General features: G+C 39.6%; 1 protein-coding gene across 2 annotated transcripts in view; it reads left to right on the top strand.

The window, feature by feature from the left end:
• nav3 (neuron navigator 3) overlaps window positions 1-14,978 on the top strand; it is a 402,370-nt gene that overhangs the window by 106,641 nt on the left and 280,751 nt on the right. For both annotated transcript variants that reach the window (XM_084911103.1, XM_084911104.1), the window contains exon 2: window positions 12,322-12,765. In XM_084911103.1, coding sequence (XP_084767229.1) covers window positions 12,697-12,765 — 69 coding nt within the window. In that variant the 5' untranslated portion in view covers window positions 12,322-12,696. The remainder of the gene's footprint in view (window positions 1-12,321; window positions 12,766-14,978) is intronic.

The raw sequence follows: 14,978 nt of genomic DNA, 5'->3' as shown, positions 1-14,978 counted from the left end.
AATAAATTCCAATGACCTTCGGCGCATATAGCGAGTGTTGACACCCCTCTGCCCCACAAGCTTTCTTAAGCTGTCCTTCCCCTTCAGCACCCCTGCCTTGCTGTGAATATAAAAAGATGAGGCATTCGGCAATCAATGTTTGTAACACTGTTGTGCTGTTATCCCTCATTTCTTCTGGGGCCTCCATGTGATTTATTGGGGCTCCTGAGGCTCACAACCAGCATGGTGCACTGCTGGGGGAGGGGGAATGTGCGTGAGCATGTGTGCATGAGAATATGGGATTCTTTTCACACTCTGTGTGTGTCTTTAGAATGTTTGGCATGTGACACGAAGGAATTAAAATTGTGTATCTGCAAGGAAATACTCTATCCTCTTAAAAATGGTGCATATGCTTTGAAATGCAATTTCGGTCCCCATGTAAATTAGCTTGACAATCTGTTTTATTTAATAGGGACAGGCTCTCCCCTCAACATCACTTTGTGAGGTGGTCTTTTAAACTGAGCCGGTACTGCTGTATATCACTTACACAATTACAACCTTCACAAATCTATTGGTTATAAAAGAGAAGTTTATGAACTGCAAGCATGCAAAGCTGAAGGGGATGGGGGGCAGGGTGTGGCAAGCTGAAGGAGGATGCTTCAGTTGTTTATGGTTCATTTAGTTGTGTTGTGGCACGGTACTTCATTTTGACCTCTTGATATCTGTTGAGTTGACTCAGTGTGTGTGTGTGTGTGTGTGTGTGTTTGATGACAAATTCTTGTCTATTATGAATCAACATCTAAAATACCACAGTGCCTAATTGTTAATAGTCCTGCTATAATCTCTCTTCTTCTTTTATACTTAAAATGAAAAAAGACGACCCCTCCTCTCCTCGCTCCTTCTGTCTTCCATGATCCACCACCGCTATAATGAGATTTGACGTTAATCCCGACACAATAGCACAAGATTACGCGCCACCATAATGCTCTGCGCAGGCATCGCAGAGGGTGGAGAATGGGTTTGGCGCACACAGAGGAAGCTTGGCTGGGTGAAAGCACATTAATGTAATCTAAGTGTAATTGGGTGGTAATGCAGCTTGTATGTAGATGAAAGGAGGAGTGGAAAAGCTATTTTTTTTCCTTGCATGTCATCCTCTCTGTCAGACGAGCCCAGGCAGGGAGAGCAGGAACAACATGATGCCAGTGGTGCTATGGGTTGAGCCAGACAGAAGGAAGGAACTGATGGGGCTAGGGTCAAAGACTGCCTGGAGACGGTGTGACACAGATTATTTATCTATAAACTGATGTCAGATTCTTGTGGTGAGAGTGGATTTTTCAGAGAATGGAGTTAATGAATACAGTGAGTCAATAAAGGGAAACTGGGCAAAGTTTATTTTGGATTTCTTTTAACAGTTAACAGAGAAAAAAAGCTGTTTTTTTTTTTTTTAGATTTCATTGGATTACATGTGAATTTATATGACATTAAAATGGATTTAATTAAACTGTATTTTTTGAAGTGTTGTATTTCCTGCATTAATATTTAAGCCTCAGCCATTTTAATCATAAATTTGACTTGCTTGGTGAAAAGCTTGGTGCAGTGTTCTCTTGGATATCTTACATGTTGTGTTTTACTGGTATTTTCAAATGATATGACTAATCAATGTACTATATATGAAGTAACTGGAAACAGCCTCAGAGACCACAGTGATAAGGGAATTCGAGCTATAAATAAAATCATGAGCAAGCTTCTGAATGTAGTCGGGAGGCTTCTGTAAATAACATAGGTATTTTATGACCTCTTAAGTTGAAAACACAGAGGGCCACAGGGGTGTTTATTTTGCAATGGTGTAGCCACAAAAGTGTTCTGCTTGCCCATTCCAGCATATAAATATAATTGTTGAGTGTTGATGTATTAAAAGCACAAGTGACCTTCTCATTAAAAGATCAGGAGGATTTAACCTATACCAAAAAGGCTTCAAGGAGAAAAAAAGCTGTCTTTGACAGGAGATTGACAACGTAAAAGGCACTCACCAGAAGCACTTATAAACAAATAACATGCAGCAGACTGACAACATTGTATGTCCACACTAACCAAAGGCCTGCTCACACCACAAAATGGGAAACCATTGCGCAACAGCTAAGCTTGCTGATAATGGTGGTGCAGATGGCTAACTAGTCATTTGCCACTTCTGCAGCTGGCAAGCTAATTCCTAAGTTCACCAGCCAGACTTTCAGTCATAGCTCTAGTTCTCTAAGCTAGCTGGCTCAGAGCAAACCAACCTGCTTGCATGTTCATTAGTTTATTCCATAGCAGTGCAACAGTTGTTTTATATCCAGGCAAAGAAAGGTAAAAGAAAATAGAAACAAATCTGGTGATTTGTGCAAATTCAGGTCACTGAATTTAAAGTTAATGCAAATGATTTATGAGGCTATATTTTACTCTGCGCAGCTAATAGTATTATTGGTTTTTGTGGGGACATTTTTCCCTTTCTAGATGTTACTATAATCAAAAAAATAACAAAATGGGTTAAAAAAAAAGACATAAAAAGCTCTTCCACTCTTACCTCTGTTATTCATTAATTTTATTCACACACCAGATGATTAGCTGCTTCCCTGCAGGTGCCAGTATCCTAATAGCTTTGCATTTTTACTGCCAGTGCATTTTTTCCTTATTATTTAGTTTGGTCATGTGAGTAATCTTGCCAGCATGATTTAAAATCCCAAGCTAACAGGGATGTTTTGGCAGGTAGGGTTTTAGCTGTGAGGGTCAGATGCCATTCTTGAATGATTTCCTTGTCACTACAAAAAAGTCTGTGATCTCTGAGAACAATAAACAGCAAGGTGCCAGGAAAATGTCAGACTCGGGCAAGCTTGTGAAACAAAATAACCGATATAATATTGACACCACAACACGCATTTCTCAAGCTAATGAGCTGCCACTTCTTCTGTCAGTCTTCACCTTCAGGATATTATTACCCCATTAAAGAAAGCCAGGATACCTGTAGCCACACAAACATGAATGCACAAATATACACACGCCCAAGCATGCTGTCTGTGCTCAACAGTTACCGTGACAACGGGAAAAATGCCACAGATCTGGCAGATTGTTGCAGTTTTTGGGGTTTTCGTTTTAGCTGCGGTTCATCACCCAAGTAAAGCTTGGGGTGTAAATTTGGTAAAGAATTACACGGGACTAGTCAGTATTTTATCTGTAGTGTGCCTTATCTATAACAAGGTTTCCTGATGTTTGTGTACATGCTCATGTGCTCTTCTCATTCAGGTTGGCAGGCAAGCTCCTCTGGCTTACACAGTTTATCACTTGCATTACTTTCTCTGTCTCCTCCGTCCTCTTTTTTGCCTCTTGTTGCATCTTCTCTTAAGTGTAGCTGTGCACAGTGAGCTGCGAGTCTGATGGATCAAGACTGAGGGATCAAAGCAGTTGCTGACAGTGAGTTGTGTGGATGTTTACCTGGGTGGGTGTATCTTTACATGAAGTCAACCTCTGGAACTCTAGCTGCAGGCTTTTTGCACCTTATTTGCCAAATTGGCTCCGTAGGGAGTTTTGAGACTTCTTCTTCTACAGTAGATTTCTTTTAGTCATCTGGAAAAGATTTGAACTTAAATGTTTATATGCTAAAAACTTGCTTATTGTGATTTAACGCTAATATAACATGCTTTACTTTGTTGGCCTTAAAAACAAAGTATGTAAACTAAATGCTATTAAGTGGGGCCTGTCAGAGTAGATTCACATACAGGGAGTGCAGAATTATTAGGCAAATGAGTATTTTGTCCACATCATCCTCTTCATGCATGTTGTCTTACTCCAAGCTGTATAGGCTCGAAAGCCTACTACCAATTAAGCATATTAGGTGATGTGCATCTCTGTAATGAGAAGGGGTGTGGTCTAATGACATCAACACCCTATATCAGGTGTGCATAATTATTAGGCAACTTCCTTTCCTTTGGCAAAATGGGTCAAAAGAAGGACTTGACAGGCTCAGAAAAGTCAAAAATAGTGAGATATCTTGCAGAGGGATGCAGCAGTCTCAAAATTGCAAAGCTTCTGAAGCGTGATCATCGAACAATCAAGCGTTTCATTCAAAATAGTCAACAGGGTCGCAAGAAGCGTGTGGAAAAACCAAGGCGCAAAATAACTGCCCATGAACTGAGAAAAGTCAAGCGTGCAGCTGCCAAGATGCCACTTGCCACCAGTTTGGCCATATTTCAGAGCTGCAACATCACTGGAGTGCCCAAAAGCACAAGGTGTGCAATACTCAGAGACATGGCCAAGGTAAGAAAGGCTGAAAGACGACCACCACTGAACAAGACACACAAGCTGAAACGTCAAGACTGGGCCAAGAAATATCTCAAGACTGGTTTTTCTAAGGTTTTATGGACTGATGACATGAGAGTGAGTCTTGATGGGCCAGATGGATGGGCCCGTGGCTGGATTGGTAAAGGGCAGAGAGCTCCAGTCCGACTCAGACACCAGCAAGGTGGAGGTGGAGTACTGGTTTGGGCTGGTATCATCAAAGATGAGCTTGTGGGGCCTTTTCGGGTTGAGGATGGAGTCAAGCTCAACTCCCAGTCCTACTGCCAGTTTCTGGAAGACACCTTCTTCAAGCAGTGGTACAGGAAGAAGTCTGCATCCTTCAAGAAAAACATGATTTTCATGCAGGACAATGCTCCATCACACGCGTCCAAGTACTCCACAGCGTGGCTGGCAAGAAAGGGTATAAAAGAAGAAAAACTAATGACATGGCCTCCTTGTTCACCTGATCTGAACCCCATTGAGAACCTGTGGTCCATCATCAAATGTGAGATTTACAAGGAGGGAAAACAGTACACCTCTCTGAACAGTGTCTGGGAGGCTGTGGTTGCTGCTGCACGCAATGTTGATGGTGAACAGATCAAAACACTGACAGAATCCATGGATGGCAGGCTTTTGAGTGTCCTTGCAAAGAAAGGTGGCTATATTGGTCGCTGATTTGTTTTTGTTTTGTTTTTGAATGTCAGAAATGTATATTTGTGAATGTGGAGATGTTATATTGGTTTCACTGGTAAAAATAAATCATTGAAATGGGTATATATTTGTTTTTTGTTAAGTTGCCTAATAATTATGCACAGTAATAGTCACCTGCACACACAGATATCCCCCTAAAATAGCTCAAACTAAAAACAAACTAAAAACTACTTCCACAAACATTCAGCTTTGATATTAATGAATTTTTTGGGTTCATTGAGAACATGGTTGTTGTTCAATAATAAAATTATTCCTCAAAAATACAACTTGCCTAATAATTCTGCACTCCCTGTGTTCACAGTGATCTGTATTTGTCATATAGTTATTCTGCATTAGGGCTCATACAGAGTTACACACTTTTCAATGGGCTCTACACACTTCTTTATGCTAATATGACAATGCACATTTTGCAAGTTATTAGTGTATTATTTGCATTATTTTTTGCATTGTTGTGCATTATTTTACAAACTTTGTCAACTTTTTGAAAAAAATTTATCACTATATACATTATTACATTGACTTTGTGTTGCTGCTTTTTGCTCATTCATTGCTCTTTTGCATATGTTTTGATATAATAATACAACTGCATAGTGTTAAATGGTTCGCAGTCAACAATAATAAGCACATTATGAATATAAAACTATGTTGCTGTAACTGTGCTAAGGAATCTTCTAGTGAGCTGCGGAATGGTCAGTGAGGTCCCCTAAGTGCTATAATGTGCAGCAATAGATCCCTACTGCATTTATTAGATTTATCAGTAATATTAATGGCCCACTGTGGAGCCTAGTGAAGTATGGCAAGGCTATTACAGATGTCCTAATTGCTAAGTATATTCCCATTAGTCTTTTTTCTGTCCAGTTAACACTGGCTCATAAGCAGACATAGAGTGTATAAGAATATTGTTTCTCACATTCAGTACTGCAAAAATGAACTAAATGTATCTGAGTATCTGGATATCTTTTATATTAGTAACTGACAAAATGAAATCTTGTACTACTAAAAGAATATGCAAATTATAGAATATTACCGGCTACATTTAAACCAAATAAAGTGAAATGAAGATCTGTGCAAATATTTAAAAATAGATTTTGCATTATGCACTTGCTTAAGAGACCATAGTAGCTGGTCCAGTACACATGCTGCCCAAATGACATTTATGTTGAAGGAATGCCATTAGAATGTTATTGCATTTTAATGTGATGGCAAGGTGTTCTTTATGTTTGACCTCTGACCTACTGAGGTGATAATTTATAACACACGCTGCCTCAACCCACATGCTCTCCCTGAGGAAATCAGGCCGGCTCTATGGCCATCATTTACATCTATTCGAATTGAAGCAGCAATGTGTAGTTAATGCCCCAGGCCTTATGAATCAAACTTTATTGACCACTTGGAGAGTAACAGACACCCTTTGAATACCAAGTGCTAGTGAAAGGCCACTGGGTGAGAGAAATGCGTACCAGCTGTGGAGCTGAAACTGGGATTACCAGCAGTATACGCCAGGCTGTGATAAAACTGCTGATAAATATGGAGATTTCACTTCCAATAGGATTCCTTACAACTGAAGGAGATTTAGCATACAATATTGTGTTTAACATAAAAACGCGCGATATCAAGTTTTTCTTTTACTTGTGATCATTTTCAAATCTCTTTTTAATTAAAAAACAAAAAACCTTCAAGTTTGTCAAGTCTGCATGTACATTATGTGATGTATCTTTTTGTTTTTTAGCTCCAGCACAGATAAGCCATGGTGTGAAACATGGTCAAGCAGAATCCTGCTAGTTTCAGTTTGTTATTTGCTAATACAAAAGATGCAAACATAATTTATGACATTTACTTAAAAGAGAAAAGTGTTCATCTGTAAAAACATACTGACATATGAAAAATTTATTTCACTCTTCAGGAATCAAGGTTGAACCTCTCACTATTTGCCCTTGATATTTATACAAACTATTGAAAGGGCCAGGGGAAAGGCACAAATGGTCATTTGCCTGTGTATATTTCATTGTATGGAAACCTTTATTCTCAGTTCTCTGTGTTTGATTTCAGCTATAGCCTAATAATAAAAGCACTTTTGAACAGGCTGTGTGAGATTTAACTTTAAGGTTAACAGTGTTAACTGAGAGTAGCTGTGTCACTTCCACATTTATTCGGCTGTTGTTTATTAATGCTAACAAATCCTTGCTGGCTTTACTTTGTTGCCTGAACTACTTGTATTTGCAGTATGCAGTGAGGAAGAAACAGAACGGTGTTTAGTTTTAAATGACACTTGACAAAAGGGCTGCCACGATTAGTCGACTAGTCACGATTACGTCGACTATCAAAATCGTCGACGACTAATTTAATAGTCGACGCGTCGTTTGAAGCTTTGAGATCCCAAAAGACGCAGGAATAAGTAGTAGGATTTAAGAGTGTAATAATGGACTGAAACACAAGATGGCAGCACTGCATGTACAAGGATGCCAGCTGCCGTTAAACTCCCAAAGAAGAAGTAGCTCTGTCCCAGAATTTATAGCGTGGCCCATCGCAGCCCTGCTCAGTTTCCAACAATGGCGGCAGCTACTTAGTTTTAATGTTACTCTTATTATTCTTTCTGGGTCACAAAATAAACGTTTAACATATTTTCAGGCGAGAATGTAGCTGTGTAAACCTCAAATCTGCTCAGTTTATCAAGACACCACATATTTTCAAAAGCGCTCAGACGTTTTCGGAGATGTCTGTTACCCACCAGCTCGATAGCTAGCCGGGGGCAAGGTCACTAGAGCCCGTGAGAACAGCGGACTCCCGGCAAATTGTTTTCAAACCCACCGCTGTCTTTCGCTACTCAGGTTAAACATATATAAGTCACTTAGATAACTTAAAAATTTTATTGTTTGGCTTTTTTTAGTATTTTATTTGTTCCTGAGTAAATCGGTTTGGCTGAGATTAAAGTTGTAGTTTTTACACAGCTGAATAAACATCAAGCAGACAGCTGATTATCAGAAGTGTGAGATGCTCGAGAATTTACTCCGGTGTCCTGTTATATTTTAGATAGCAAGGAGCAGATGGCTGAGTTTATTAAGCTCCACCGAAACAATCTGCAAATGTCATTTAAATGTAATAAACTACCATCTTGTCTTTATTTTTAGTTAGCACGTACCTTAAACACTTAAAGCTGTGAGCTAATGATAGTTATATAAGAGCAGATGCTGCTGGTGCAATAAGCTGTACGTTGTACGTCCAATGGATGATGATCTGATTAGTCGACTAATCGCAAAAATAATCGGTGACTAGTCGACTATCAAAATAATCGCTTGTGTCTTTTAGTCATTTTCTTCTAAATGACCATGAGAGCACAGAGTTTCTTTTGTTTGTTAGCAAGGTGACAGTCGAGTTATTGTTTAGATTTCAAGCAAACATAAGACAGTTTGTGAGCAAAGTTGTCTGAATTTTATTAGAAACTATGTAATAAGTATCTGGTCTGTCACTTTTATTGGGGTCCAAAGCCTTCCAGTGCTCTAAAAAGTTAACCAGTTTGCAGTTAGTAGCATTAAGCTAAGCTTGACATTATAACATTTTAAACATAAATTACCCTTATAGCATTAAATCAAACACAAGTTTAACTGTTATAATTCAATCTGGACATTGTAAAATGTGATTTTGCAAAATTAAAATAATAAAATAAAACTTTGTCTTTTTCTCTATCTGACTGAGTGGGTTGTATAATGAAGCAACTTCATTCTGACGTTCTGTTCACAGAGTAACAAAACTTATAATCATGTGCAGTGTAAATATATTAAAATAATAAGCCTGAAGATTAATTTGTGGAAACTAATGCATCTTTTTTATGGCAGACATTTTAAAATGTCACCATAGGAAAAGCAAAAGTATAAGTAAATTAATAAGGATGGAATTCTGTTAGCTGCTTTGTTTTCAGGGGTCTGGCTGGCTCACTTCTGGAAACTGGAAGTGAACCATCATTAATGTTATTAGGAACACTTGTGCTGTGACTACTACCACAAGTCAAAATATGTGCTGTGGAAAATGACACTTTTATTTATTTATTTATTTTTGGTAGACTAAGTAATGACCACAGTAGCTGGTTATATATAACACACTGGAGCATTATTCTGAGCACTGGTTACTGGTTATATCTTGCAATATATGGAGCAACATGTACAGCTTGTCAGGTAAACTATTTTTTCCTATTTAAGTCTTGCTTCCTTCTTTTGCAAAGGTGCTTTGTGCATTCTGTTGCATGTCACACAAAGCAGATGAAGAATGACCTCTGACCCCAGTGGCCTAGATACAAGGCCTTCCTGTCATTCTGATTGGTGGTACCGGCTAACCTTTTCCTTGTCGCAAAAAAAAAAAGTGTGCCATGCTGTTCCCCGTGAGGTCCCATTGTTTCTTTTGTAATATTCAAGGAGAAAAATGGAGAAAAATTAGCACTCATGCAGTATGCATGACTTTAGAAAGCCTCTCATATAATTCTATTGCTGAGGGAAATGGGGAAGTCCAGAAGCAATATAGCTGTGTTTTTAGCAGGTTTAGCATTTCTAGTTTGCTGTGTGTTTCTAGTTGTGGAAGAGCATTGGTGTAATTTTTTTCCATAAGCTGTTGCAGCAAATATCCCCTGTGCATTGCTTATTTTTTTGAGGCTATCAGATAATGTAATGTAACAAGATACCAGTGGCACTTAAAAGAAGTGCTTTTCAGCTTTTTGCTCGCAGGTAACACTCTAGTTTCAGCTTGCTGGGTTCCAGCGCTCAAGTCATGGTGTCCCCAAGAACCAGCTCTGAGTTGGCAGCACTTGACAAGATTGCCCTTGAGTAACTGACACGGTTGCGGTGTTACATTGCACTCTGCAGCTGGGTAAGTGTTTAGTGGCAAGTAAGAACTGTTAAGATCCTGCTGTGTTAACCCTTAGATGCACAACCTACCAATACCTACACTCTTCCACGAGTGGGGTCAAAAATGACCCCAAATAAAATCAATGCATTTTGCTATAAACTCGGTTGTTATTCTTCAAAATCTTTAAAACGAAGAGTTGTAATATTTCCATATTTGAGGTATTCCTCATAAAACATGTTTGTGACATGAGGCCCTTTGCATTTTTATTTATTTTTTCATTAATTTTAAGAAATTGGAGTTTTTGTATCACTTGTATCACTTTTGTATGCTTGCTCTGCATATACTGCAGAAGCTGGGTCTTCCCTCTGAAAGGCACAAGTTGTTCATCCACTGTAACACAATCACTGAGCATGAATTTCTGCCTGCAGTTGACCAGGAACAGACCCCATATGTAGCGGAAAGCTGCCACGTGGTTTGTTTTCAGTCGGTAGGCTCTGGTCCTCTTGTCATCAAAGTGCAAGACGGGCGAATATCTTCAAATCTTTGAATTGACATAGTGGCCTTGAACAATGGGTTATGCTGAGGACTCCCAAAAAGCACACCGATTGGTACATCCCAGTTCTTCTCACTTCCTGCAAGAATGGTCAATCAAATGAAGGCCAGGAGCTTTTGTTTGATTACATTTTTCCACTCTTTTCCCCTGTCTGTGGCTACTCTTCGTGCCTCCATGTTTGTGCATGTCAGCACCTCTTCTATTAAATTATCAGACATGAACATCTTCCATGCATCTATTGGGGAGACAGTACTAAACCCAGGTGCAAGTCCTGGCCGACTAATTCAGAATATTGTGGCTAGAGCAGTAAGAGGGGCTCATTCTGTTGGACTCAATATCCATTTCCTCTTCAGAGGACTCATCAGAGGACTCCTCTGTGTCTGACTGGCTTGTTCAGTGGGGGGGACAATAGTCTGGGTCCTCTATATCTGAGATGTCCGATGTCCGAGTCAATGCCTCCGATGGGCTCTTCATCCCATCCGTCCTGGATCATTTGTAGGGCAAGGTCCACAGGGATCCTAGCTGGCCTCATAGCAGCCATGTTACTTTAGATATTTAAAAAAAACATCAGAAAGTACAATGTTTGAAATGCACAGAAAACTATAAACTGGGCTGCACATAAGTGGTCCGCAGGTGCGCATTCGCTGTCAAAATAAAAGACACGCACCAGATAAGAAGTTGGAACGCTCGTTTGCGTACATAAGATGTTCTGGAGGAGGACAGACATTTGTTCAGAACTCTTAAAGATGTCGAAGAAGCAAGCTCCGTAAGCAATTACTTTGGTGTTCCTCCACCGCAAAAGAAGCGTGTATTCTCTGAATTTCTGGGAATACTTTTTTTTTGACAGCCAATGCGCACCTGCAGACCACTTATGTGCAGCCCTGACTATAAATCGTGTATGTTACTGTGTAAAAATTTATTCTTGATCCATCAGAAGTGTAAGTGGGACAGTCAGAGTTGCTAAGAATGAAAGTTTCATAGACGATTCAAGAGGAACTGCTTGGGGTCATTTTTGACCCCACTTGTGGAAGAGTGGGGTAGTGATACAAAAACAGCATTTTCTTTAAATTAATGAAAAAATAAATAAAAATGCAAATGGCCTCATGTTACAAACATATTTTATGAGGAATACCTGGAATATGAATATATTACAACTTTTCATTTTAAAGATTTTGAAGAAAAACAACCCGTGGGGTCATTTTTGACCCCACGTGTGCATGTAAGGGTTAAGAGAGGAGATGAAAGTGAACAGGAGCTATACAGGCCCCCTAACGGTCAAGCGGTGTTTGGCTGGGGAGACTGTTTTTTGTGATGTCTGTGAGCTTTCAAGACAGTGGGAAGGGCATTATAACTCATGCTCCTGTTTAAGAGTCAACATTTTCCTAGCCTATTCAAGGCTTTAGATAATGACATTGTGAAATACAATCCTACATCCATATTTATAGAATTAGTATGCTAAATCTGGGGTTTCATTCATAACCCATGCGATAACTGTGCAGCGTAAGGCCTTGTAAATGGATGTCAGTAAACCAAGTATATGCCTTTTGCACAGAGGCAGCCCCAGCCCTATACATATGGACCCATTGCAGTTTACCCAATGTCAGCACGCTCTTTCCATGCTTCTTTTTGCTCGAAAATGGGTTTCGATACTAAGACAACAAAAACAATTGCTCAATGTAGAACAAATGGCATGAAGATTCTCCTCGCTCTTGCTCTCAGCACCATGGCAACATTCACTTTGATATGCAGAAACCCCCGCCATTTGTACAGTGCAGCACCAAGGGGAATATTGACTTTTTGGTGAGGCAGAGAGTTTTTGCATTAATTGTGTTGTTGTTTTGTTTTGTTTTGTCTTTTGGGGGTGGGGGGTTGGGGTGGGGGGGTATTTTCGCCATGTAAATCATAGAATGCATTGTGTGTCTGTTTTTTCACAGATGTGGATGCGAGACATTGTGTTGTACCAGGGACTGCACTGAGGGAGAAACAAGCCTAACTGTTGTCTTCATGTAAAAGTAGACAACCTGCAGACTGGACGTCGCCATCAATCTTCTCTTTGTTCCAGTTATCATAATGAGCCTCTCTTGGTAGCCTTCTGCTTGAACCTTGCTATTTTCTCAGCTAACAGAGCATTCTCATTTTACTTTGACCATACATACCAACCTCTGGGATGGATCGCCTGTGTCCGGGCGAAGGCGTTAGCCGGACACAGGCTTTTGTTGTCAAACTGTAGCCTGGATTCTGGACCAAAGTGGATTGTGTTCAACTTACTTCATGTGATTATTTTCTGGAGCTATTTATTTGGATCAGGGATGGATGTACCAGAAGCCAGCAAGCATGGCAAGAAGTCGACAAGTCAAAAGCTGGAGGACCAGAAAAAGGTAGGTGACAGGTTTCTGTCCTTTTAACTTTGCTTCTGTCTTTTCCCTAGCCTCTCTGTGCATGTGGGTGCGCATGTGTGCGCGCATGTGTGCGCGCATGTGTGCACGCTGCATTTTCAAAGAATCAGCTGTATACAGAAGCCAAGGGATAAAAGTTTGTTTATCACCTGGTATCTTGTTCTCTTTACAAAAAGGAGAACATGTTGGTCCAATTGCTGCTGTTGTGTGAATTCCCAGTAGCTTTTTTGCTCCATATCTGCTAATAGCTATTTATAAAGAAGATGAGGGGAAAGGTGGAGTCTCTTCCCCCTCTTTGCTTTCACTCTTTTATCTCAGCTCATGTGGTGTCACAGTGGGCAGGGTGCATCCCAGCCTCCCTCTGAGAATACATGTTTACTCTCTGTTTGAGATGCTTTTTATGTTCCCGTCTCTGGGAATGGGAAAGTGAATTATAATTTTAACAAAAAGACAAATACGATTTCCTTTTTTGTTTTTGTTGTTTTGGTAAAGTTATATCATGTGCTACAATGGTCTCTACATAATGGTGTGATTAGAAGAAGATGGTTTTGAGTCGCGCTCTAAATGCTGCACATTGGACCTCAGCTGGATCAGATTCATCTGTAACAGCGGTGGCTGGATCGATGGCGAGAGCCCAGGCGTCAGGCAAGTTCACACTGTCTGCAGAACGTGGATTCGAGGACAGTGGCACTGGCCTTTGCCTGTCTGATCAATAAAAAACAGTGGCTTGTATTTATTTAGCTGTAAATGCTTCCAGTGAACATTAGATCTCATGATCTAATTCAAGTGCTGCCTTACATTTTTCTGTATAATGTGTCAATGACAAACATATACTAGATGCCATTTTGGCCATACATATAGAGGAAGAGCAAAATATTAAAATAACGCAGGGAGGTCAACTAACCTGAGCCACAGAATTTTCAAATGTTTAATGTCACTGACACGGTGAGACTAACTTTATCTGCTCATCTTGTTAGTTTTGGGCTATATGTAGGCTTTGACATTTGCCTAAGCGCTGTGCACAGCTCATTTTGAAAAGTAACACTGCCATTACATAATCATCTGGAAGCCAGTGTTGTTTTTGTTAGTACAATTGCACGTCTTCATTGAAATAGCCTATTAAAAATAAGAATATTCATATAGGAATATGAAGGAGTGACACTGAGTTCAGTGAATTACTGGGCTGATTATGGAACCTCTGTTAGTACAGACTGTAATGTGCAGTGTGAGTCTAGCAAAATGTATTTCTGGTATGGCTTTACTCGTGATAAGTTTGTACTTGTTTAAAGATCTAGTGAGAATTTTTCTACACTTTTAGAAGATTATTATTTTATAAAATACTTTGTATTTTGTTTTCCCCCTTTGTTTGGAGAGCTGAGTTTGTGTAGTGTAAGTTCACTTTTATATGGACTTAAAAAGTACATGTACTAAGATGCAAACAAAGCCTGTTAGCGAGAGACTTCTCTTCCTCCCTCTTCCTCTGACCTCATTCTTCTAATGAAGTGCATTTGATAAGCATAATGAATTTCCACGTGAAGTCCAGGGAACTTATGAGTTCAAGTTAGACTTTTGCAGCACTGTTAGGGTCTCAATAAAAAGGATGATTGTTCTTTAGAACCTGAGTAGACCTGAGTGCTATAGTAGTTTTTTTCTCTTTAGCAGAATACAATGATGTCTTGCTGTTAGTGCTATTAGCCAATTTTTATACCCTGTTAGAGAAGACAGACAAACTACTAATAATTTATAATAATGGATCGATGTAGCTTTCCACAAGCACACTGATTTTTAAGAGAAAAGTTGTGAGCAAGAACCTGTATTTGTGCACAACATGCCCATGTTGCATATGTCCTGTCATGTGACATGAATTGAAATCGGATACTGTTCTAATAATGTCGATAATGTCGATCACTCTGTCTCCACTTCCTTTTGCATTAAAGGTCATGTACTGTATTAAACATATGTAGTGTCTTTCTATTTTCCAACCTCTGCATTGTAGGTAAAGGGATTTTAGCATTGAGCTCAGTTTGGAGCAGAGTGAATGAACAGAGTGTGACATCAAATATTCATCTATCAGGGGAATTTGACTGAAACCGTTTGGCTCTCATTTCGGTTAGATGTGCGTCCTGCCAAAAGATAAGCTCTCCCTCTTTGTTGTGATTGTTGCCTTGAGCTAGGCAACAAATGGTTTAGAGCAA

Source organism: Perissodus microlepis, chromosome 17 (genome assembly GCF_051167445.1).
Source record: "Perissodus microlepis isolate ML-2025 ecotype Zambia chromosome 17, ASM5116744v1, whole genome shotgun sequence".
NCBI lineage: Eukaryota > Metazoa > Chordata > Actinopteri > Cichliformes > Cichlidae > Perissodus > Perissodus microlepis.
The sequence above is the reverse complement of the archived record's forward strand: the minus strand, read 5'-3'. Positions and strand labels throughout refer to the sequence as shown.